The sequence below is a fragment of the Ursus americanus genome, chromosome 27 (genome assembly GCF_024610735.1).
Source record: "Ursus americanus isolate L20-20 chromosome 27, mUrsAme1.1.p, whole genome shotgun sequence".
In the NCBI taxonomy this organism is placed as follows: domain Eukaryota; kingdom Metazoa; phylum Chordata; class Mammalia; order Carnivora; family Ursidae; genus Ursus; species Ursus americanus.
In genome coordinates, this window is record NC_142153.1 from 7,708,119 (window position 1) to 7,735,450 (window position 27,332).

General features: G+C 34.1%; 1 protein-coding gene and 2 pseudogenes across 1 annotated transcript in view; 2 read left to right on the forward strand and 1 right to left on the reverse strand.

Annotated features, from left to right (window-relative positions):
* Positions 1 to 6,355: 6,355 nt before the first annotated feature.
* Positions 6,356 to 6,784, reverse strand: LOC148107607 (small ribosomal subunit protein uS12 pseudogene; annotated as a pseudogene).
* A 559-nt stretch (positions 6,785 to 7,343) lies between these two features.
* Positions 7,344 to 27,332, forward strand: part of LOC123780332 (disintegrin and metalloproteinase domain-containing protein 18-like) — a 148,581-nt gene continuing 128,592 nt past the window's right edge. Inside the window, exons 1-7 of the mRNA XM_087856316.1 lie at positions 7,344 to 7,363; positions 10,004 to 10,133; positions 11,886 to 11,941; positions 14,490 to 14,568; positions 14,970 to 15,046; positions 16,217 to 16,394; positions 24,152 to 24,217. Of these exons, the coding sequence (XP_087712442.1) occupies positions 7,344 to 7,363; positions 10,004 to 10,133; positions 11,886 to 11,941; positions 14,490 to 14,568; positions 14,970 to 15,046; positions 16,217 to 16,394; positions 24,152 to 24,217 (606 nt within the window). The remainder of the gene's footprint in view (positions 7,364 to 10,003; positions 10,134 to 11,885; positions 11,942 to 14,489; positions 14,569 to 14,969; positions 15,047 to 16,216; positions 16,395 to 24,151; positions 24,218 to 27,332) is intronic.
* On the forward strand, positions 21,266 to 22,286 carry LOC123780318 (glyceraldehyde-3-phosphate dehydrogenase pseudogene; annotated as a pseudogene).

Genomic DNA, 27,332 nt, shown 5'->3' on the forward strand with positions numbered 1-27,332 from the left:
GGTCCTGGAATTGAGGATGGCATCAGGCTCCCTGCTCAGCAGGGATCTCAAATAAATAAATGAAATCTTTTTTAAAAATCTCTCAAATAAATAAAATATTAAAAAAAATAAAGTCTATTTTTTCTGATGTAAGTATTGCTACTCCAGCTTTCCTTGGACATCCATTTGCATGATAGCTATTTCTCCATCCTCTCACTTTAAATCTGCAGGTGACTTAAGGTCTCCTGTAGGCAGCATATAAATGGGTCTTGCTTTTTTATCTATTCTGTCACCTTATGTCTTTTGATTGGAGTGTTTAGTCCATTAACATTTACAGTAATTACTGTAATATGACAATTACAGTAATTATTGATAGGTATGTATTTATTGTTATTTTATTATTTGTTATGTGGTTGTTTCTGAAGATTTTCTCTGATCCTGTCTTCTTTTTCTCTTTTTCATGGTTTGTTGATTTTCTTTAGTGATATGTTTGGATTTCTTATTCTTTATTCTTTGTATATTTATTTGTGGTTTCTGATATATCATTACCACTAAGTTTGTATATAATCTCTTCTCCATATGACAGTCTATATTAAGTTGATGGTTGTTTACATTTGAACTCACTCTTTACTCCTCTCCTCCCCACATTAAGTATATGCTATTATATTCATATCCTTTTATTTTGGTGAGTTCCTTGACTGTTTTTAGAGAAATATTCATTTTTACTGCTTTTGAGTTTTCTACCTTTATCCTGTCACTCTGGTCTCCCCTTTCTACTCAAAGAGTCCCCTTAAATATTTTTTGCAGAGATGATTTAGTTGTCATGAACTCCTTTAGTTTTTGTTTGTCTGGGAAACTCTATCTCCCCTTCTATATTGAGATAGCCTTGCTGAATAGAGTATTCTTGACTACAGATTTTTCCCATTCAGCACTTTGACTATATGCCACTTTCTTCTGTCCTGCAAAGTTTCTACTGAAAAATCTCTGCTAGCTTATGGTTTTCCCTGTAAGTTAATATCTTCATTTGTCTTGTTGCTTTTAAGATTTTTTCAATATATTTTGCCAATTTAATTATAGTATGTCTTAATATGTGTCTGTTTTTGTTGACTTTTTTGGGTGTTCTTTGTTCCTCCTGGATCTGGATGTCTGTTTCCTTCCCCAGATTAGGGAAGTTTTCAGCTATTATTTCTTCAGATAAATTCTCTACCTCTTTCTCTCTTCTTCTTCTGGAACTCCTGTACCTTGAATGTTATTATGTTTGATGGAGTCATTGAGTTTCTTAAGTCTATTCTCATTTTGCATAATTATTTTTTCTCTCTTTTGTTCAGCTTAATTACTTTCCATTAGTTTCCTAGGTCATTAATTTTTTCCTCTGCTTCTTCCAACCTTATGTTCATTCCATCAGGTGTGTTTCTCATTGCATTCATCAGGTCCTTTGTCTCCGCTATGTTATTCCTTATCTGCGTACTAACAGTCTCACTGATGTTTTCTACTCTTTTCTCAAGTCCTGTAAGTATCTTTATGATGGGATGAGCCAAGGGGAGAAAGCACAAAAAATGTTGTCATATCAGGTACATAATTAGTACTTCAAGGTACATATTTAGTATCTGACAGCTGCCAGGAACTAATTATGTACCTTGTCACTTCCCACATGCAGGCTAAGTGGATCAACCCCCCAGGCAGCAGCTGAGGATGTATGCAGTCAAACCCCTTCAGGGACACCATCAAATCTTTGTGTTTTTTTCTGTTTCCTCTACCCTAAGTCCAGGAAATAGCTGTGGGAAGTTTTCACCCTTCCCTATAAAATAATTATTTTTCCTCTTTTTTGTTCAGCTTGATTACTTTTCATTAGTCTCCTAGGTCATTATTTTGTTCGTCTTCTTCTTCCTATGGAAGGACATTTTGGTTATTTTCAGGTTGTGGCAATTATGAATAAAGCTGTTAATAACATTTCATATGCAGGTTTTAGTAGATGTAAGTTTTCAAATCAGTTGAGTGAATACCTAGGATAATAATTGATGAATTGTATGTTAAGATTATGTTTAATTTTAAAGAAACTTGCAAATTATCTTTCAGGGTGGCTATATGTTTTGCATTTCCACCAGCAATAAATAAGAGTTCCTATTGCTCCACATCCTCACCAGTATTTGGTATATTGCAAGGTTCTGGCTTTTAGCCTTTCTAATTTTTGTGTAGAAATATTTCATTGAGGTTTGAATTTGCATTTCCCTAATAATGAATAATGTTGAATATATTCTCATATTCTTATTTTCCATCTATACGTCTTCTTTGGTAAGATGTCTGTTTAGGTCTTTTACACATTTTTGAACTGGATTGTTGGTTTCCTTATTGTTGCATTTTACATGTTCTTTGTATATTCTGCACACATTTTTTTAATCAGATAAGTGATTTACAATTTTTTTTCAAGTCTATAGCCTTTTTTTTTTTTAAACTGTCTTAACATTGTCTTAATTACACTAACTTATTGTTATTTTTCTTTTACGGATCGTGATTTTTCTGTCATATCTAAATATTTACCAACACTAGGTTCACCTACTTTTCCTCCTATGATTTATTAGAGAAGTCGTATAATAAGTCTATAATACCTTTTTTTAAGTTAATGTTCATGTAAGTTGTGAGGTCTGGGTTGAGGTTCATCAATTTGATATGGACATCCAATTTTCCCAGCACCAGAAGTTGAAATGACTATCATTTCTCCACTGAAATACCTTTGCACCATAAAAAATCAGTTGATTATATTTTTTGTGGGTCTGTTTCTAAGTGTGCACTCTCTTTCTCTCTCTCTCTCTCTCTCTCTCTCTCTCTCTGGCTAATACCATGCTGTCTTATTTATGGTAGGTTTATCGAAAATCTTGAAAGTGGACAATGTGATGACTTCAGCTTTGGTCTTCCTTAGAATTCTAATGATTGACTACACAAGGTCCTTCACCTTTTGTTAGCTCTGTGTGTGTGTGTGTGTGTGTGTGTGTGTGTGTGTGTGTATTTAATTTCCTATGTGACCCATAGTGAGTAAATGAAATAAGCGTACTTAAATCTCCATTTCTCAGCAATTTTGAAGTAATATTTCTTAACTCTTGCTTCTTTGTTGTATTATTTTTGCCTACCTACATTCTCATTAGCTGATGTTTGAAGTTTTGGAAAGAACTCTCATTTATTTTTGCAAATCTTCCACTTTATAAAATTACTTTGTATTTAATCTTAGAAACTTTCTTAGCTTTGATTTTCAACCTCACAAATTCATGCTTCAGATGCATCCAATCTCATACTCATAATAATAATTTACTTAAAAATCAACAATTACATTTTCATTTATATGATCTATAATCGGATCATTTCCATAATTGTCTTTTCTTTCTTCAGTAAGAACAGCCTACTCTTCCTCACTTGTTAGCAGTGTAGTATAGTCATAAAGTACATGGTCTCTCTGTCAAGCTTTGATATTCATTAAATGTGTTACCTTGGGAGAGTTCATCTCTTTTCCTCAAACTGAAAATTATGGTTGTTAGGGTAAAAATTTTTTTTTTGACAGTGCTAGGCATAAGATAAATGCCCATTAAATGTTAGAAACTTTTAGAATAGTATTCCATTACATCTAATCTCCAATTCCGAGGTGTACTACATAGTGTTACTTCTTTAAGGATCTTAAACATACTTATTTTTTTCAGGTCCTGTCTTACATACTTTACACTTTTCTTGGGAGTAATTTGTTTCATTTATTAAACTTGATACCTTTCCTTCTTGATGTAGACAATCCTCAGAAGTTAAATTGTTTTTTTATTGTGTACTTGCTATTGCAGTTGAGATTCTGACAGAATTTGTTTTGCTTCTGTTTAGTATCTGGTCTGAGATAATGCACTGGTTCTGCTATAGTACATTACAACAGTTTTAGAGGAATGACAGGGTTAAGATTTGCCTCAGTTCTGGGTTATTTGTCATCTGGACTTTTGAATCTGTGTGCTTCTTGTATTTCCTAGGTGTTTCCAATCATAAGCATCACTGGCCTCTCCCAAACTCACAGATTCTGTTCCAGCTTAAAAGCAGAGATCTTTTTTGAAATTGGTTTGTTTTGGAAAGAAATTGTGTATTTGTTAGAGTAGATGTCTGTCTGACTTTGTGGAGATAGTCCACTGACTCTGTAAACACACACTAAGTCCTCTCGTGTTCCTGAATGCCACCACATTAGAATGATGAGCACAGTTAAAACTCAGTTCTTGTTGTATTAGAGCTCCTATTCCTGGAGCTGCAGCATTCCTCACTACCATGTTTCTTGGGTCTTTCTTCCTCAGTTTTATATGTTAAGAATTGCTAAGTGGCTCTAGGTGTATATAGTAGTTGTGTGTGTATGTGTGTATGTATGTATGTTTTATATACATACATATATAATGTAAATTTGTTATTTCATTATAATTGGTGTGGGATGTAAGCCTGCAACCATGTCCTTCATGTTGCCTAGTAAAGTTTATATTTTTCTAAATAGAAAAGATTAATCTATAGCATTAATAGTGCTAAATTATATATATATTTTCCAAAATGTAGCCTACATTTTGCCAACGCTGTGCATTAAATTCATTATGGTGATCCTAAATCTTCTAGAATAATAAATTCTTACTATTTAGAATAATAAATTCTGAAGAATACATTAATTTTTAAAATGGATTGTGTTTTTTTTAATTGAGGTGAAATTAACATGTAACATTATACACATTTCAGGTATACAATATTATAATTTAACATCTATATGCACTACAAAATGATCATTACTTTAAGTCTAATTACCATCCATGACCATACAAATTATCCTCTTTACCTATTTTGCCCACACCTGACCCTCTTTACCCTCTGGTAACCACCAATCTGTTCTCTGTATTTATGAGTTTATTTTTATTTTGTTTTGTTCTGTTCATTTGTTTTGTTCTTTTTAGGTACCACTTGTAGGTGAAATCATACACTATTTGTCTTTCTCTGTCTGACTTAGTCCATTTAGCATAAAACCTTCAATGTTCATTCATGTTGTCATAATGGCAAGGTTTCATTCTTTTTATGGCTGAGTAATATTCCAGTGTGTGTGTGTGTGTGTGTGTGTGTGTGTGTGTGTGTCATATCATCTTTATTCATTCATGGATTGAAGAACATTTAGGTTGTTTCCATTTCTTGGCTATTGTAAATAATGCCACAGTGAAAATAGAGGTGCATATATATTTCGAATAAGCATGTTTTTGAATAAATATTATCTTTGGATAAATAACCAGCAATTGAACAGCAGGATAATATGGTAATTCTATACTTATTTTTTTGAAGAATCTCCATACTATTTTCCATAGTGGCTGCATCAATTTACATTTCCATCAACAGTGTACAAGTGTTCCCTGTTCTCCACATCCTCTCGAACACTTGCTATTTCTTGTCTTTTTTATAATGGCCATTCTAATTGGTGTGAGATAATATCTCATTGTGGTTTTGATTTGCATTTCCCTGATAATTAGTAATGTTGAACATCTTTATATATGCCTGTTGGCCATCTGTATGCCTTCCTTGGAAAATAATCTATTCAGATCCTCTGCCCATTTTTAAAAATCAGATTTTTTTATACGCTCTTTGTATATTTTGTTTATTAACCCCTTATCAGATGTATGATTTGCAAATATCTTCTCCCATTCAGTAGGCTGACTTTCTATTTTAATTGGTTTCCTTTGCTGTGCAAAAGCTTTTTAGTATCATATAATCCCATTTGTTTATGTTTGCTTTTGTTTCCCTTGCCTTTGGGGACTGACCCACAAAAGCATTGCTAAAACCAGTGTCAAAGAGCTTACTGCCTATGTTTTTTTCTTCAAGGAATTTTATGATTTCAGATCTTACATTCAGGTCTTTAGTCCATTTTGAGTTAATTTTTGTGTATGGTGTAAGATAGTGGTCTAGTTTAATTCTTTTGCATGTGGCTAATCAGTTTTCCCAACATTACTTATTGAAGGGTTAGTCCTTTCTCCATTATGTTCTTTGATCTTTTGCGATAAATTAATTGTCCATATGTATGTGGGTTTATTTCTGGGCTTTGAGTTCTCTTCCTTTGATCTCTGACTGTTTTTGTGCCAGTGCCATATGATTTTGATTGCTATAGCTTTAAAATATAGTTTGAAATCAAGGAGAGTAATGCTTGTAGCTTTGTTCTTCTCAAGATTGCTTTGACTATTAGGGATCTTTTGTGATTTCATACAAATTTTAGAATCATTTGTTGTTCTGTGAAATATGCTGTTAAAATTTTCATAGGAATTACATTGAATCTATAGATTGCTTTGGATAGTAGGGACATTTGTTGGCATATGAAAATTTATTACTCTCATGTTTTCACCATCAAAAGCTATGATCTTGATCTTTCCTTCTTGCTTTTACATAAGGCCAAAAGAGAAACACTGGCTACTTTGACACCCTTAAAGCAAACTCCAGGAGTGTCACTGACAGCATGACCTTTGCAATCAAAGCTAGCAACCAGAACTTCATCATTTTCCTCAATAAAATTCAAACAACAACCATTGGGTACAAAGGCTGTGATTTTTTGGCCATTTTTGATCAACTGGACCCTGATGCATTTCCTGATGACAGAATTTAGCTGTTTGGCTTCAACCTCTACTTTTTCCAGCACAATTCCCTTTGCATGGGAAGAACCTCCAAAAGGGTTGGCCTTTAGGGCTGTGCCCAAATGAGCTTTCTTGTACTGTTTTTCATGCCACCTCCGATCTCAGTGGCTACAGAGCTTACTGAGAGTACAAAGACTGTAACACTTGCCCATCCTGCCAGTACAATGGTCCTGAGCAAAAGAGGTAGTAGGGACATTTTAACAATATTAATTATTCCAGTCCACAAGCACAGAATATCTTTTCATTCATTTGTTCCTTCTTCAGTTTCTTTTATTAATATATTATAGCTCTCTGTATAGATATTTTATCTCCTCAGTAAAATTTATTTTAGATATTTTATTCTTTTTGATGCAACTGTAAATGTTATTGTTTTTTAATTTTTCTGATAATTCATTGTTAGTCCATAGAAAGTTAACAGATTTTGCAAAATAATTTTATATACTGCAACTTCACTTTATTTATTTATTCTAAGAGGTTTTTGGTGGAGTCTTTGTATATATGATATGCCATCTGCAAAGGGTGACAGTTGCATTTCTTCTTTTCCACTTTCAATGCCTTTTATTTCTTTTTGTTGAGTAATTGCTGTAGCTAGGACTTCTGATATATGTAGAATGAAAGTGATGAGAGTGGGCATCCTTGTCTTGTTCCTGAACTTCAAGGAAAAGCTTTCAGCTTTTCCCCATTGAGGTGTTAGCTGTGGGTTAGTCATATATGGCCTTTCTTATGGTGAGGTACGTTTCTTTTATAGACACTTTTCTGAAAGTTTTTGTCATAATTGGAGTTGAATTTTATTGAACACTTTTTCTGCATCTATGGAGATGATCATATGATTTTTATTCTTCATTTTGTTAAAGGGTATATATAATGTATCACCTTGATTGCAAATGTTGAACCATTTTTGTATCCCTGGAATAAATCCCACTTGATTGTGGTGTAGGATCATTTTATTGTTGAATTTGGTTTCTGATAAGTTTTGACAATTTTTGCATCTATGCTAACGAAAGATATTGGCCTATAATTTTATTTTTTTATGATGTCTTTGTTTGGTTTTGGTTTTATGGTAATGCTGGCCTCACAAAATGTATTTGGAAGTGTTTCCTCCTCTTCAAGCTTTGGAAGGATTTAAGAATACATGTTAAGTCTTTTTTTTTCTTTTTTTTTCTTTTCTTTTTTCTTTTCTTATTCACAGACATATGATCCTGGACTTTTGTTTGTTGGGTGGTTTTTGATTGTGGATTTAATATCCTTACTAATAATCAGATTTTCTGTTTCTTCATGATTCAGTTTTTAAAAATTGTATGTTTCCAATAATTTATACATTTCTTCTAGGTTGTCCAATTTGTTGGTGTGTAATTGTTCATAATAATCTCTTACAGTCTTTGAGATTTCTGTGCCTTCAGTTTCAACTTCTCTTTCATTTCTGATGAAATGAAAGTGTCTTCTTTTTTATTTTTTTTATTTGGTTTGGTTTTGGTTTTGATTTTTTTGTTGTTGTTAGTCTACCTACAAGTTTGTTAATTTTGTTTTATCTTTTCAAAGAACCAGCTCTTAGTTTCATTGGTCTTTTCTATTTTTTGTTTCTTTTCATTTATTTCTCCTCTGATCTTTATCATTTTCTTAATTCTATTGACTTAGGGCCTTGTTTGTTTGTTTTCTAGCTCTTTTATGTACAGAGCTAGATTTATACAGTCGGATTATATTGCTATAATCTTCTCTTTTGCAACCACTTTTGCTTCATTCCAAGGATTTTGATATGTTGTATTTCTGTATTCATTTGTCTCTAGGTATTTTTTTCTTTAATTTCTTTGTCGACCGATTGAGTGCTCATTAGTGTGTTGTTTAATCTCTGCCTTTTTGTTGTTTTTTTCTAGTTTTCTTCTTGAAATTGATTTCTAGTTTTATACTATTGTGTTTGGAGAAGATGCTTGATATGATTTCAGTATTCTTGATTTTTGAGTCTTATTTTATGGTCTAGTATGTGATCTTACCTGGAGAATGTTTTATGTGCATCTGAGAAGAATGCATATTCTTTTGCTTTTGGATGGAATACTCTGTTAAGAACTATTAAGTCCATCTGGTTTAATGTTTTTTTTGTTTTGTTTTGTTTTGTTTTTTTTAAGACTGATATTTCCGTATTGGTTTTCTATCTGGTCAAAAGTTGGGATTAAATCTCCTACTATTTTATATAGCTTTTTTTTTTTTTTGAGAGAGAGACACACACATACACAGAAAGCACAGGAGTGGGAGAGGGGAAGAGAGGGAGAGAGAGAGATAATCTCAAGTGGGCTCAGCAGTCATGGAGCCTAACACAAGGTTCAATATCAAGACCCTGAGATCATGACCTGAGCTGAAATCAAGAGTCCAATGCTCAACTGACTGAGCCACCAGGAGCCTCTATATAGCTTTTAATTTCTGTTTAGATACATCGATATTTGCTTTATGTATCTTGGCACATATGTATTTATAAATGTTATATTTTCTTATTGAATTGACCCTTTATCATTATGTAATGTCTTTCTTCATCTATTATTACAGTCTTTGTTTCAAAGTCTATTTTGTTGGTTATGAATATAACTATGCAGCTTTTTTGTTTGTTTCCATTCCGTGGAATATCTTTTTCCATCCCTTCAATTTCAGCTTGTGTGTGTCCTTTCTTCTGAAATTAATCTCATGTGGGTAGAACATAGATAAGTCTTGTTTTTTTTAATCCACTCAACCATCTTATGTCTTTTGATTATAGAGTGCCTTTACATTTAAAGTAATTATTGATAGGCATGTAGCTATTGCCACTTTGCTAATTATTTTCTGGCTGTTTTTGTAGTTCTTCTCTGTTCCTTTCCTCTTCTCTTTCTCTCTTCCCTTGTGGTTTGATGTCTTTTGTTAGTGCTATGTTTAGATTTCTTTCTCATTTTTCTTTTGTGTATTTACTCTTTGTATGTATTTGTGATTATTCTGAGGTTTACATATAACTTCCTATTTTATGTTTTGAGTTGACAGCAACTTAAATTTGAACACATTCCAAAACTTTACATTCCTCTCCTTCTCTCATGTTTTATATTCTTATGTCACATGTTGCATCTTTTATTTTATGTACCCTCTAACAAATTCTTGTAGTTTCAGCTAATTTTATTGTTTTTGCCTTTTAACCTTCATACTTGCTTTATAAGTGATTAACCCACTACCTTTACTATGTGTTTACCTTTTCCAGTGAGCCTTTTTACTTTTATATGTTTTTCTGTTATTAATTGGTGTCATTTCTTTTCAGTTTAGAGAAGTCCTAACTTTTAACATTTCTTTTAATGCCAGTTTAGTGATGATGAACTCCTTTAGGTTTTGTGTAACTGGAAAACTTAATCTCTTATTCAATTCAGAATAACAGCCTTGCCAGGTAGAGAATTATTGATTGGAAGTTTTTCCATTCTGCACTTTGAATATGTCATGTCACTCTCTTTTGGCTTGCATAGTTTCTGCCGAAAGACTTATGAGATCTACTTGCGTGTAGTAAGTTGTGCTTCTTTTGCTGCTTTTAAGAATCTCTCTATCTTTAACTTTGACCATTTTAGTTGTAATATATCTTGGTGTGGATCTGTTTGGGTTTATTTTATTTGGGATTGTCTAGGCTTCCTGGACCCGTATATCTCTTTCCTTCCTCATTTTAGGGAAATTTTCAGTCACTAATTCTTCAAATAAGTTTCCTGGCCCTTTCTCTGTTCATCTGCTCCTTCTGGAATCACTGTAACTAAGTATTATTCCACTTGATGTTGTACTCATGGTTTCTTAGTTATCTTCATTTTTTAATTATTTTTTTTTTCCTGCTTTCTCTGGATGAGTTCTGTTGCTTTGTTTTCCAGCTCAATGATCCAGTCTTTGGCTTCATTCAGTGTGCTGTTGAACCCCTCTAGTATATTTTTCATTTCGATTATGGTATTCTTTAGATCTTTAACTTCTGTTTGGAACTTTCTTATATTTACTGTCTCTTTGTTGAGGATCTCACAGTGTTCATCACTATTCTTCCAAGTTTGGCAAACATCTATATGACTATTACTTTTAACTCTTTGTCAGGTTGTTTGTCCATCTGCATTTCATTAATGGCTTCTGATGTTTTGTCTTTCATTTGGAACATATTCTCCTGTCTCTTCAATTTCCTAATTTTCTGTATTTGTTTCTGTGTATTACGCAAATCAACTACCTCTCCCAATCTTGAAGGAACAGCCTTTTGTAGTTGTCACAAGAAGCCTAAAAGCACCATCTCCTCTAACCACTAGAGCTACATGCTCAAGGGGTGTCACTACAGAAGCTGTGCACACCCATCTGCAGCACAGGGGTCAGCAGAGTTGGCACCCATGCCAGCCAGGTGCATCACACAGCTGCACTGAGGCCCAGGAGTGAGTGGGGCTGGTATCTGGCCTGGCTGTAAAGTATGGCTGTGCTGCCATAGTGTGGACAGGGTTTTTAGTTGAGTATGCCCAAAGGCTCTAGCAGGTTAGAGAGATAGTTCCAAAATGATGCCCACCAGCACTGACATTAGCAAAGTAGCATGATGTTACAGATATAACACCCACAAATTTCTCTGTCCCCAGAGAACGTTTCAGTGGTTTACTACTTCTCTGGCAGGTACTTTAAGTTTAGTAAATGGGTCCCCACATAGGGTCTAGGTGATTTCCAAGTTAGTGTTTTTGCTCTGGGTCCCACGGTCAGTGATTCTGCATGTTATCCCTTTAAGAGTGGGTTCTCCATGCTCTACAGTTCTGTGGTTTTCCTGGATGTAATCTCTATTGGTTTTCAAAGTCTGGTATTTTGGGGGCTCAACTCTCTTATGTAGGGTCTAACATTTGAGGTGTCTATTGTGTAGCATAAACCTCTGACTCCTTAGGAAAATCTCTGTATTTTTGTCTTCCCTCCCAATTATATATCACCCTGCTGGAGTGTTTTTTGTTTGTTTGTTTTCGTTTTGTTTTGTTTTTGGCAAGATTGTATCTCTGCCTCTCCTATCCATCTTAATGCTGTCCTTTCTGTCTTTTCTTGTAGAGTCTCTGTTCATCCACTTTTCCAGTTTTTTCAGAGTAAATTACTCCATAGGTAGTCGTATATTGGTTGTATCCATGGGAGGGAATGAGTTCAGGATCTTCTTGTGTTGTTATCTTGAACCCAACTCCCCAAGTGAGTCTTTTTGTTTACATGAGAGAAAAGTACTGCTTCAGTTTATATAGTTCTGATTTACTAAGTCATCTTTATTTATTTGCTTTATTTTAGGTGATTTATATCATTACAATTGATGAAAAACCATACACTCTGCATCTCAGAAAACAGTAAGATATAATTTTCCATTAAGGCTTAGATTTACTTTTTAAAATATTTTGGTATATAATTTAAATTAAAGAATGCAATATAATGTAGATTTTAATCAATCTGTTTTTCAATTAGGATTAATTAAATCTTGAATAATAGAAGAGTAGAATGTTGAATGGTAGAATGCTGCATTTTAATTTTCTAGCTTGTTATTGTCACATTAAGAAATAAGCCACTTATTTGTAAATCTTCAATCGAGTCTAAAGCCATCCAACCCAAGAACTACAAGTTGTATGTTGAGTATGCCTGATGTAAAATCAAACTTAGTTACACATCAAGTGGTTATTGGTGGGAAATTCAACTAATGACATATTTTATTAATGTATTAATTACATATGCATTTATTTTTAACAACTTTATTGGGTACGTTCATATGTCATCAAACTCACTCAAGTGTGTAATTCAATAATTTCTAATAACTGTATGCAGTATTGCAACCACCAACCATAAATCAGTTGTAGAACATTTCATATCCTACATAAGATCCTCATGCCATTTCACATTTATACCCCGTTCCCACCCACCACTCCAGGCAACAATTAATCTACTTTCCATCTCCTATTTTGCAATTTCGCAACATTTCATGCAAGCGGAACCAAACAGCCTCTTCTTTGCCTGCATCTTTGAAAATATATATTTGTAACAACTGCATTTTGTCTGACTTACATCTCTGTAGTTGAACAAGGCTGAAGAAAACTCGTCACTTAATTTATGACTGTTCTCACTTAATTCATGACCATTAAGCATATGTTGGTCTTTAATGTTTGTAAAATTCCATTAAAATGTTTTTTGAGAAGACCATCTTATTTGTCTTGTGGTAAGAAACATCTTCATGTTTCTGAATGCCAGTTATTTCTTAGTCTTCATTTGTCTTGACCAAGTGGCAGTATTTTATGTAGCTGATCAGTATCTCTTCCAAAAGTACTTACTTCATTTGGCTTCCAGAACACTGCAGACTTCTGGTTTAATACTTACCATTGTGTTTACTCTCTCAGTTTTGTTTGCTTGTTTGTTTCATCTTGTTTGTTTTTTGGATTCTTCCCCATCTCTCCAATCTTAGAATACTCCGTGGTACTTTTCTTGAATCTTGTTTTTCTCTAGCTACATTCAATCACCTGGTTATTTCATCCCCTCTTGCAACTTTAAATACCATTCTATGCTGTTATCTTGAACCCAACCCCCCCCCCCAAGTGAGTCTTTTTGTTTACATGAGAGAAAAGTACTGCTTCAGTTCATATATTTCTGATTTCCTAAGTCATCTTTATTTATTTGCTTTATTTTAGGTAATATATATCATTGTATATAATGTATTGATTACTCCCAAGTTTTATCTCAACTTTATTCCTCTCCAATGAACACCACATTCGTTTATCTGACTACTTATTTGATAGTCAAATGTTTGCTAGAATTCTTATACTTATCATATCCAAAATGTACTTCTGATATTTTTCCAAAACTTATCCTTCCTACAATCATCTCAGTAAATGGCAACTCTAGTTTCTCAAAACAAGACCTTGGAGTTATCCTTTATATCATTTTTTTTCTTTTGTTTCCCTCACAATGGATTATTCCCCCCAAGAGATTATTAAATTCCATGTTCAACCTTCAAAATATATCCATAATTGGACCTCCATCTCTGTTACTGTCTTAGTTCAAGCCACTATCATATCTTGCCTGGATGACTGTAATAGCCTAATTGCTCTCTCTGCTTATTTGCCCTACAGATAATTCCCAACATAGCATTCAGCCTGATTCTATTAAAATGTTGGTTTGAGGGATGCCTGGCTAGATCAGTCAGAAGAGCATGTGACTCTTGATCTCAGGGTTGTAAGTTTGAGCCCCATGTGGGGTGTAAAGATTACTTAAATAAATAAAACTTAACAAAAATAACATAAAATATTGGTCTGATCCTATCATATATCTGTTCAAAATCTTCTAATAGCTTCTCATCTCTGTGACACCAACTCTTCCTACTATCTCTCATCTTCAATCACCTTTCATTCCAGTCACATCACCCCCTAGCTGTTCTTTATATACAGAAGGCATATTTTGGCCTCAGGGTCTTTGCATTTTCTCCTACCTCTGTCTTGAATAACATATCTGTGCAAATCCATGTGGCTTGTTTTCAGGTTCAGCCTATTCAGTGAGGTTTCCATGCCATCCTATCTATACTTTGCAACCAACTTCCCTCACCCAGGCCTTATTTATAACATTTAACATCTGACATGCTAGCAGTATTTGTCTCTCACTGTCATGAAGACCAATGGTTTTGTCTTTTGTTTACTGCTGTATCCCAAAGCCTAGAAAAGGATTTATCAGTAGGCACTCAGTAAATGTTTGTTAGATAAAAACATACATAGGCCCACAGGTTAATATCTGATACAGAGGACTCAGTTCTAATTAAAGCATATTATTATATGAATCCTATATATTTCACATTTATTTTTATTTTGATGTTTATATTCATATCATATTCATGACGACCATTTTTGTTTTTGCTTTTCTTAGCTCATTCTTACCCCAGAACTTTTTGGTTTATTCATATAATGAAACTGGATTTTTACATTTAGAGTCTTCATATTTTAAGGTAAGCTCTAGATGTCTTACATATTTGTTAGCATATGGTTTTTTTTATTGAAGTGGCCATATCACTACCATTGGGATATATTTGTTCCATGATGACAATTTAATACAAATATTTTATTCTGTATAGTTATGACCTGTTATATGGTTGATTGTTGTACATAAAAATGGTACATGACAGAGATAAAACCCAGGCTGAAAGAATACTCATTGGCACGTTGGTGGTACAAAATAAAGAGGATTGTCAAAAACCCTTTTTCCTTGAAAATCCGCATTAACAAATCTATATGATACACAATCTTATTATTTTCAATTATTTCAACATTTTTAATCTTGTGCAATGTTAGCAAATACATTTTTATTCATAAATTATTTATTTATTTATTTTTCTATATTGTTTTTCAGACGCATTGCCATTACCAAGGATATGTTGCAGATATTCCAAATTCACTTGCAACACTTAGCATCTGTTCTGGACTCAGGTAATAGGATCTTACGTGATACTTACACATGGAAAACTTTAAAATAAAACTTAGTGGCTTGCAGACATAAATCTGGGAATGTTTAAGGAGAATCCAAATCTAACAGTTTCCTTTATGATGGCCTTACTTTTTAATATCAATATTAGCAGCTGAACTTTAGTGTCCATTGAAATAAAATCACTCCAGGGAATCCTGACTGGAGGTATCTTATTCAAGATACTGTGTAGAAGGGGATAGTTTTGGTAAAGGAAACTTTAGAACCAAATAATATTGTTGCATTATCTTTAAATTATCTCAAATAGTTATGGAAAATGATATGAATTAATCATTTCAATATGTGCATTTTGTATGCTTTCAGTTTAGGTGCACTCAGTATCAGACATAAAACAACTAATTAAGAAGGACCTTCAGAGGTAAAAGGGCAGGGAAAAGTGATTTTCATCAGTGGTGGTGGTAAGAGAAAGGTATTAAGTTTATTAGAGGAAGGCTGGTCCAGAGCAAAGAAAAAAAAAGACTCTCCCTAACTTCCTTTTGGTTTTGGTTGCCTGATTTCTAGAATTTATTCATGTCAACTCGGAAAAATTGGCATTCATTTCATGCGGTTTTCATAGATATCCACCTCTTTAGATATACACTTTACATACCTGCTTTCCCTTATTCTAAACTCTGTAAGAACATGAACTTTATTCTTGGAATTCTCAGCAAGTGCTTGGTTTTCAACAAATACTTGGTCTTAATATATTGTGAATAAATATGACTACTACACAGGTAACATAAAATGCTTTGCAATATATTTTGTTCTTTAATATATGAGCAAAACTAAGGTAGATATGATATCTCAGTTACTAATGGTAAACCAGAAAAAATGGGAAAATAAAATGTGTTTATAATGTGTTCCTTACTATATTTCAAACTGGAATTTCTATTGATTTCTTCTTTATAATTTCCATACCTTTGTTGACATTCTTTATTTATTGAGACATCATTATAATATTTCCCTTTAGTTGTTTATATATGGTTTCTTTTAGCTCTTTGGAATTATTTAAATACCTGCTTTAAAGTATTTAAATTTAATTGTTTAAATTTTTAAAGCTTTTTTTCACAGTTTTGGTTGTAGCTTTGATGAGATCACTTGTAGGGTTTTTATATCATTGCTTTCTAAATATTCAGGGGATTCCTTCAGTTTGAAAACGTCAGTTATGGAATTGAGCCATTGGAATCTTCAGCACGATTTGAACACATAATTTATCAAGTGAAAAATGAAAATCCAGATATACCACTGTTAGCAGAAAATCACAGCAATATTTGGCAGAAAGACCAACCCTATAAATATAATTTAAGTTCACAGGTAACATGATGATTCTGATGTTATGACATACTGTGAAATTACTTATGTAGAATTTTGTTGATTGTGGAGAGGAACTACTTAGCTATGCAGTAGAAATACCAAATTTGATATTTTCTGTCTGCACTTTTAAATAAAACATCCATATTCCTTCTAAAATATATGAAAAATTGCACAATAATGTATTTCAGGCTTATTATAATGTATTGTGTTACATTTCTTATTTTCTATTTTATTCAAGCAAAAATGCAGATTATTGAGTAAAATTTAGAAATACAGGAAAAATGAAGTCACTATATAAATAAAGACAATAAAGTAAGTCAAATTACAACTACCTTGCTAAAATTACTTTAATATTTTATATATAGCTTTATGTATTACTAGAACACATCTTTCTAAAATAGATAATCGTCTGTATATTTTATTTTTTTATTTATTTATTTTTTTTATTAATAATGATTTTTTATTATATTATGTTAGTCACCATACAGTACATCCCCGGTTGTCTGTATATTTTAAACTCTTAATTTACCTGTTGGCTGCATATAGAGTTCTTGTTCAACAGATGTTTTTTTTTTCATCATTTGGAATATTTTAATTCACTCTTATGGCCTCCATGATTGCTGATGAAAAATTAGCTGTCATTAATCTTATTGAGGATTCCTGTACATGATGAGTCCCTTCTCTGTTGCATCTTCCAAGTTTCTCTCTTTATCTTTGGCTTAAGGCATTTTTTAAATAATGTATCTTTGAGTGGTTCTTTTTGAGTTTATCTAAATGGGAGTTGACTGAGCTTCTTTCTTGTGTACATTAATGTTTTTCACCTAATTTGGGAGATTGTGTGCCGCTAGTTCTTTGATTATTCTTCGGTCCTTTTATCTACCTCCTCACTTTATTATACTTCCATTATGTGTATGTTGGTATGCTTGATAGTGCCCCACAGGTGTATTAGATTTTGTTTATTTAGCTCCATTCTTGTTTCTTTCTCTTCCTTAGATTGTATAATTGCAATAGATCTGTCTTCAAGTTCCTTGATTCTTTCTTCTGTCTGCCCATGTCTGATGTGGAGCCACTCTAATGGGTATTATTTTATTTTAATTGTTTTATTTTTCAATACCAGAAGTTTGATTTATTTCTTTTTAAATATTTTATGCCTTTATTGATATTCCATATTTAGTGAGACATTATTATAATATCCTCCTTCAGTTATTTATACACAGCTTCTTTTAGCTCTTTGAAAATTATTCAAAATACCTAATTTAAAGTATTTTTCTAGTAAGTCCAATGTCTAATCGTCCTCAAAGGCAGTTTCTATTGACCTTTTTCCTGTATATGGGTCATACTTTGGGTCTTTTTCATGTCTCATAATTTTTTGAAAACTGAAACTAGTCACTCCAAATAATACAATGTGATAACTCTGGAAATCAGATCCTCCTCCATCAAATATTGCTATTCATTGCAGTTATTATTTGTTTTGTAAATTTTTAACTGGTTCTCTAAAGTCTGTATTCTGTGTTGTATGTAGCCACTGAAGTCTCTATTCTCCCATATTTTGGTGGGTTAATGATCAGACAGAGTTCTTCAAATGCTTGGAAACAATAAGTTTCCCAGTTGTTGCTGAGAGTATTGCTGTACCTGTTGGAGCATGCCTTTGTCACTCAGTTAAGGCAGTTAACAACTGTGCCTTTCCTTTCACCTTCTGCTTGTGCAGAGCCTTAAGATCAATCAGAGACGAGAGTTTAGGGTGTTTTCAGGTCTTTCCTAAGTATGTGTACAGACTTGGGGATGTACTTAGCCTGATACATGTGTGTGATCTGCTAGATTCCCAGAAATTTATCATAGTTTTTCAAAGCTCTGTGTGAATATCTTATTCTCCAGCTATTCCTTCTACGTCTTTTTGTTGTTCTACTGTTTGCCCCATGGTCATTCACTGCCCCAGACAACTGTAAAGTTTAAAAAAAAATGTATGTAATTGTTTAGAACAAATGCCTTTGGAAAAAGTGCTTTTCACACTGTGTAAGATGTGATTTAGGTCAATGTGGACAAACTTAAGATAGGTTTTCTAGGAATAAAATAGGTCAGGTCATGACATTTCTTTGGAAATGAGATTTTGAAGATGTTCCAGCCATATTATGCTTTTTCTGGAGGTTGCCAGTCTGCTGGTATTTACTGCGAATTTGAGCTATTAGTTTTCAATTAATGGGAGAAGATACTAGAATGAATTCAAATTCCACAAAAATCACGATTTTTACCCAGATCAGTTATTTTTCTTGAATAAACACTCCCTCAAAGGCTGCAAGCCATTTGTTAATTTCTAGAGATCTGAAAAAAGTTGATTCTAACAATTTTTGCCAGTTCTCTTGTTGGTTTTATGTAGAGGAGAATTTTTGGTTGTTCTCAACCTGATTTTAATTGATGTATTTTCATTTCTTGAATTTTATATACAGTATATTTATAATCTTTTAATGTAGCTTTTTAAAATTTACCTGTTATTCCTCCATTGACTCATGGGAAATTTAGAAGTGTGCATAATTGGACATTTTCAGATATCTTTCTTAGCACTTATATTTAATTGATTTTCATCATGTTCAGATAGTGCATTTGACTTTAGTATATTCGTTATATATCCTGCAGTTGTTTTGTGTAGCGTTTTACAGATGTTCATTAGGTCAATTTGTTTGTATTCTTCAAAATTTCTGTTTTCCACATTTTTTTCTTGTAGGGATTTTGTGGTTTATGTCTGCTGTCACAGCATCCTCCTATGGAACATTTTTGAGCGTCATTCTGTATTTTTCATTTTTACATGATATGTCATTATTAATTCTTATTTAAAATAATAGAAGATATGTTTGCCAAACTTTCACTAGACAATCATTGGTTTTGTCTAAAAGTTATTGAGAAAATTATAATACTGTGGGGTTTTTTTATTTTGTTTTTTTCTGAAAGGCAAGCAGACAACCTCTTTCCTTTTCCAGATCATTTCTAATTGCAAAGTTACATACACTGGCTTATCAAAAACACAATACAAAGCTACCCAATGATAAAGTGTTCATAGACACATGTGGATAGGGACTACCAACTACTTTCCATATTGGGTGGTTGTTGTAGAACTATTTGGTGTTGAAATAACACATCTCATGTTGCATGTTGTTTAATATTTTCCACTAAAGCCTATAACATATTAACTGGAATTGCTTTAAATCTTCCTTCTGATAGTTCCAACATCTGTGTCATTCATAAGTCTGATTCTCATCATTGCTATAGCTTTTATATTGCATTTTCTTCTTTCCTGTCTGTATCCCTTCTCTCTCTTTTGTGAAAGCTAAACATGTTACATAATGCAGTAGGCAGTAGATATTGAATTAAATGTCTTTCCTGTATTTTTTTTTAACACATTTTAGCACAGGTCATGGATTTGGCATGGAGCAGAAAACAGAGGAATTCTCTGATGTTCAGGTTAAAACCCAGTGTTGGATTAAAACTATGAACCTGGATTTGGGGATGTAGTCTTCACAAAGGTCACCAACTCTCTCCTCCAGATGTAATACTGGTCCTAACAAGTATTCCTTACTTTCCTTCCAGAATTAGACCTTTTTATTCATTTTCCTCTCCCAGATGTAGTTTTTACCAGTGCCCTCAGGATATAAACCTCTTTCCACTTTCTCCAGTAGATTAAGGATTTTGTGTCATAAAGGAGATAAAAGGGGATGAGTTTGGGTAGTTTCTGCAGTGGCTGATGTTCCTCAGCCAGCACTGTATCTTTTTAAATACATGCTTTAATCTTTATTGTGAGTAACTTATGGAATTCCTAAAGAAAAAGCCTGTAAGAATCTGTGAAATCAACTATCTTTATGACTTCCAGAGACTTCACACTTTTATGCTAGCCAAGCTTGGCCTTTAGAAATTCAGCCAAAATCTCTAGCTGGATATTCTTATCAGCTTACACAGTTTTTGGTGTCATTAGAACCAGCTAAGCAAATACTTGGTTTCTGGCCCTCCCTGCAGACACGTTTCTCGCTCCAGATTTTGGTTAGTGGTTTAATCCACAGTCTCAGTTTTTTGATGGGTTAAGTAAAAATTATTAATATGTACTTTGTACAGGTTATAGTTTGTTGTGCAACACTTGTTTCTGATCTCTGATCTACAACCAGATCACCAATACTGCAAAGAACTCTAACTACATACATTTGGCAATGTAAATAAAATGGGGCCAATATCTTAAAAACAATGTACTATCAAATCTCAACCAAGATGGAGTAGACAACCTAAACAGTCCTGTAGTCATTAAAAAGCATTGAATTTTCAGGGAAAAATCTCTCAAATGCAAAATCTCTCTGGTGTAGATGGTTTTATGTAAAATTTATAATACATGTTAAAAGAATATCTAATGCCAATTCTATAGAATTTCTCCAGCAAAGATGAAGAGAAGTGAATACTTTACAACTAACTTTGTGAGGACAATATTGTACTGATACTAAAACTGTGTACAAACAGTACAAAACAGACAAACCCATGAATATAGATGTAAAAATTCTAAATAAAATGCTGTCAAAAAATAATTGAGTAATTTATTAGAAGGATTGCACACCATGATTAAGCATTGCTTATCCAGCAATGGAAGTCTGGTTCAATATTTGAAAATATGCCAAAATAATCTACCATATTACTAGGTTAAAAAAGAAAAGGTGCACAATCTAAATTAATACAGAAAAATAAGACAAAATTCAATTCAAAATTCATTTATTATATAAATTCTCAGTGATGTTGGAAACTTGTAACTTGTTTTAGTGATAAAAAATAATCCTATAAAAGCAGATAGGAGTCTCTGCTCCTCCGTGTTCAACAGACAGCCGCATCCTCTGGTGCAGTGCCAGACACGTCCCTGAGACATGATGGTGAAGGTCAGAGTGAACAGATTTGGCCCTATTGGGTGCCTGGTCACCAGGGCTACTTTTAACTCTGGCAAAGTAGATATTGTGGCCATCAATGACCCCTTCATTGACCTCAGTTACATGGTCTACATGTTCCAGTATGATTCCATCCATGGAAAATTGCACGGCACAGTCAAGGCTGAGAATGGGAAATTTGTCATCAATGGAAAGTCCATCTCCATCTTCCAGGAGCGAGATAGAGCCAACATCAAATGGGGTATTGCTGGTGCTGAGTATGTTGTGGAGTCCACTGTGGTCTTCACCACCATAGAGAAGGCTGGGGCTCACTTGAAGTGTGGGTCCAAGAGGATCATCATCTCTGCTCCTTCTGCTGATGCCCTCATGTTTGTGATGGGTGTGAACCATGAGAAGTATGACAACTCCCTCAAGATTGTCAGCAATGCCTCTTACACCACCAACTGCTTGTCTCCTCTGGCCAAGGTCATCCATAACAACTTGAACATCATGGAAGGACTCATGATCATCGTCCATGCCATCACTGCCACCCAGAAGACTGTGGACGGCCACTCTGAGAAGCTGTGGCATGACGGCCAAGGAGCTGCCCAGAACATCATCCCTGCTTCCACAGGCACTGCCAAGGCTATAGGCATGTTCATCCCTGAGCTTAACGGGAAGCTCACTGGCATGGCTTTCTGTGTCCCCACCCCCAACATGTCTGTAGTGGATCTGACCTGCCACCTGGAGAAAGCTGCCAAATATGATGACATCAAGAAGGTGGTGAAACAGGCATCAGAGGGCCCCCTCAAGGGCATCCTTGGGTACACTGAGCCCCAACTTGTCTCCTGAGACTTTAACAGTGACACCCACTCTTCCACTTTTCGATGCTGGGGCTGGCATTGCTCTCAATGACCACTTTGTCAAGTTCATTTCCTGGTATGAGTGTGAATTTACCTACAGAAACCAGGTGGTGGACCTTATGGTCCACATGGCCTCCAAGGAGTAAGCCCCCTGGACCACCTGCCCCAGTGAGAGCAAGAGAAAGAGAGAGGCCCTCAGCTGCTGAGTCTTTGCCTCAACTTATCCCCCAAAACACTGAGAACCAACCTCCACCGTTTTCATCCCAGACCCCCAGAGGAAGGGGAAGGGTTTGGGGAGCCTTACCTTGTCATGTACCATTAATAAAGTATACCCAGCCAAAAAAAAAAAAAAAAAAAAAGCAGATAGCAAATATACCTAATGAAGAAAGACCGAGTACTTTCCTGTTAAGATTTGGTATAAGGCCACCCTTATTTGATAGTGTTGGATTTCTAGGCAGAATAATAAAGCAAGAAAAGGAAATAAAAGACATACAGATCAGAAAAGAAAACATAAGAATGCCTTTATGTGCAGATGACATGATTATTTGCTTAGAAACCTCAGGAAATATAGAAAATAACTGCTGAAACTAAGTGAAATCAATGAAGTCACAGAATACTTGGTCAAGATACAAAAATCAACCATTTCTACATATTAACAATGAATATGTGAAGACTATAGGAAAAATGTATAACATTTTCAATCACTGAAAGAATAAAACGGTATCTTAGTTTAGGCTGTTATAACAAATTACTGTAGACTAGTGGCTTAAACAACAAACATTTATTTCTTGTGGTTCTGGAGACTGGACGTCCAAATCAGGATGTGAGCTTGTTCAGATTTTTGGTGAATGTCCTCTTCCTGGTACATAGAGGCCTGTCTTCTTGCTGTATCCTTATATGGTAGAGAGACAACTAGCTAGCGCTCGGTCCCTTCTTGTAAGGGCACTAATCCCATTCATGAGGGCTCTAGCTTCATGATCTAATTTCTTTCCAAAGGCCCCATGTCCAAATGTAATTACATTGGGAGTGTTTCAACATATGAATTTAGGGGCAACACAGACATTGCAGGTAGATATATAGCAAAACAGGTTTTATATATTAAAAAGTGCAAAATGCTGATGTAATAAATCAAAGACATCAATAAATGAAGAAACATATCGTGGATTGGGAGACTCGGCAAAATAAATATTCCATTTTTCTCCAAATGAATGTATAGGTTTAACATCATTCCTCTAAAATCCTAGCAAGAATTTTTATAGCTTGGTCTAAAAGATATATGGAAAGTCCAAGAAACTTGGATCAAGGAAGAAATATAGAAATTTTTTCAAATTTCTATATGTAAAATGGAATTTCAGTGTGTTAGGAATACAGCTCATATAAAAAAAATTACCATTACAGTGTTAAGTGATGATACCATAAATTGATGATATATAGCTGACTGACTTGGCACAATCAAGAATTATTACATCATATCAAATGGGGCATACAGTCTATACTCTGAGACTACAGAATTATTTCTGATATTGCGCATTTTGTTCTTTCTTGTGTACCCATATGGTTAATAGTATAAAGTATACCGTTTACCCAAATTTCTGTGTAGACTATGAATTCTCATGTATTTCTTATATTTTTCTGTGAATGAATTAAAGATTTCCAGTGCACCATGGTTGGTGTTACCATAGTCTTTAGGAGGACAGTGTGTGAAGAATTTTCAAATGCGAACTGATAATGTAGGTTTGTCATGAGATGAAGACAGCAGAATGTATATCTTTATGTTCACTTTCTTTCTCATTCAGTATTAATAGAGAGTATCTGAGTTCTTATATTACTCCAGCATGCTCACTGGGCCTCTTTTAAACCTGGAATATATTTTCAAATGAAATTTTCTGATTTGTAATTAATTTTTATATTTAATTCCTCATGAAGTTTTTATATGTGTTTCCCTTCTATACATGCTACTCTTTGCACTTTACATGTTAACATTTGATAAATCCCTTTTTTGCCTCCTCAGGAAACAACTCTTTCAAAACTATTACCCCAATACCTGGAAATTCACATTATAGTGGAAAAAGCTTTGGTAAGTCAAACTTTTCCTTCCCTCTTTCCCTCTCTCATTCCTACTTTCTCTCTTCTCTTTCTTTCTTTGAAAGTAATGAAATAATTTTTTTTCTTAATTTCAAAAACATAATGTAATTTTTAAACTATTTCCAAGTAAAAATATTTTATTTTAGTTGTTACTCAGTTACAACTAAAAGCCCAAACTAGCCTAGCATGCCCTACACTATCTACCCTGCCCCCATCCTCAGCTTAGCCCAGTCTCTCCTTGACCTCACTTTCTAGCAGCCTTGATCTTCCCTTAACCTGCTTTAATATCTCTGGTCATATTACTTTTTTAAGCATTCCAGATACTTACCATCTTACCAATTTACTTAATGTTTTCTAGTTTTATTGAGAAATGATTAACAAATACAATTGTATATATTTAAAGTGTAAAATGTGATGATTTGATATACATTGTGGATTGATTGCCAAGACTAAGATAATTAACACATCTATTACCTCACATAGTTAATTTTTTTTCATTTCTTTATGTGTATGTGTGTATGCACAAGTGTGTGTGGTAAGAACACTTAAGATCTATTCTCAGCAACTTTCAAGTATACAATATCATATTATGAACGCTAGTCACGATGTTGTGTGTTAGATCTTCAGAATTTATTCTTTCTTATGACTGAAAGTATACACCCTTTGCCCTATATCTCTCCATTTCCTCTCCCTCCAGCCACTGGCAACCACCATTTTATTCTCTTTTCTTTTCTTTTCCTTTTTTTCTTTCTTTCTTTCTTTCTTTCTTTCTTTCTTTCTTTCTTTCTTTCTTTCTTTCTTCCTTCCTTCCTTCCTTCCTTCCTTTCTTTCTTTCTTTCTTTCTTTCTTTCTTTCTTTCTTTCTTTCCTCTTTCTTCTTTCTTTTTTTAAATTTTACATATAATTGACACCATACAGTTTTTGTCTTTCTCTGTCTAGCTTATTTCACTTAGCGTAATGTGCTTCAGGTTCATCATGTTTTGCAAGTAGATTTCCTTCTTTTTTATGACTAATATTCCATTGTGTGTGTGTGTGTGTGTGTGTATTTTTATCCGTTCATCTGTTGATGGGCATTTAGGTAGGTTTCATATCTAATCTGTTATGAATAATGCTGCATTGAACATGGGAGTGCAGCTATCTCTGAGATACCGATTTTGTTTCCTTAGTATATATACCCTGAAATGGAATTGCTGGATCACATGGTAGTTTTATTTTTAACTGTTGAAGGAACCATCATACTGTTTTCCATAATGGCTGTACCAATTTACATTCTCACCAATAGTGTAGAAGTATTTCCTTTTCTTCACCTTTGCCAACATTTGAAATCTGTTGTCTTTTGGATAGTAGACATTCCAACAGGTGTATGGTGATATCTCGTTGTGGTTTTGATTTGCATTACTTTGATGAATAGTGATGTTGAGCACCTTTTTCATGTACCTGTTGATTATTTGTATGTCTTTTTAAGAAAAAATATCCATTTGGTAGACATAGTTTTTTTTAAATATTTACCTAGAAGTGAAATCCTTATGTTATATGGTTAGTATATGTTACCTTAGGAGATAGTGACAGTTTTCAAAAAAGGTTATAACAATTTGTTCCCCCATCAACAATGTATGAAAGATCCAAGGGTTCCATATCCCCACAAACAATTGGTATTGATAGTTTTTTTTTAAGTTTTAGCTCTTCTGGTATATGTATAATGAGATCATATTGTCATTTTTATTAGCATTTACCTGATAACTAATGAGTTTGAAAACATTTGATACTGTTCTACACTATTTGGATATTCTCTTTAAGAGAAAATATATGTGTTTTCCGTTTTATTAATTAATTAATTAATTTTATTTGAGACAGAGAGGAAGAGAGAGAGAACATGTGAGCAGGGGGAGGAGCAGAGAGAGAGACTCTTGAAATAGACTCCCTGCTGAGTGTGGAGCCCAACATGGGGTTCTAGCCCATAGCCCATGAGATCATGACCTGAGCTGAAACCAAGAACTGGACACTTAGCCAACTGAGCCACCCAGGCACCCTTTCTCATTTTAATATTTTTATTAATGTTTTGTAGGGTTTTATATATTTTGAATATGAATCTTTTGTCAGATGGTATATTGGGGATATCTTCTCCCCGTATGAGGCTTATATTTTCATTCTCTTAATGGTGTCTTTTGATGGACATATTTCTTTTTTTTTATTTTTTTATTTTTTGATTCTTTGATTTTTTATTATATTATGTGAGTCACCATACAGTACATCCCCGGTTTCTGATGTAAGGCTCAATGATTCATTAGTTGCGTATAAACCCAGTGCACCATGCAGTACGTGCCCTCCTTACTACCCATCACCGGTCTATCCCATTCCCCCACCCCCCTCCCCTCTGAGGCCCTCAGTTTGTTTCTCATAGTCCATAGTCTCTCATGTTTCATTCCCCCTTCTGATTATCCCCCCTTTCTTTATCCCTTTCTTCCCCTACTGATCATCCTAGTTCTTATGATGCATAGATGAGAGAAATCATATGATAGTTGTCTTTCTCTGCTTGACTTATTTCACTTAGCATTATTTCCTCCAGTGCCGTCCATGTTGTAGCAAATGTTGAGAACTCATTCTTTCTGATAGCTGAGTAATATTCCATTGTATATATGGACCACAACTTCTTAATCCAGTCATCTGTTGAAGGGCATCTCGGCTCCTTCCACGATTTAGCTATTGTGGACATTGCTGCTATGAACATTGGGGTGCATATGGCCCTTCTCTTCACTACATCTGTATCTTTGGGGTAAACACCCAGTAGTGCAATGGCTGGATCATAGGGGAGCTCAATTTTTAACTTTTTAAGGGACCACCACACTGTTTTCCAGAGTGGCTGTATCAACTTGCATTCCCACCAACAATGTAGGAGGGATCCCCTTTCTCCACATCCTCTCCAACAATTGTTTCTTGCCTTGTCTATTTTTGCCATTCTCACTGGCGTAAGGTGGTATCTCAGTGTGGTTTTGATTTGAATTTCCTTGATGGCTAATGATTTTGAACATTTTTTCATGTGTCTGTTAGCCATTTGTATGTCTTCATTGGAAAAGTGTCTGTTCATATCTTCTGCCCATTTTTTGATTT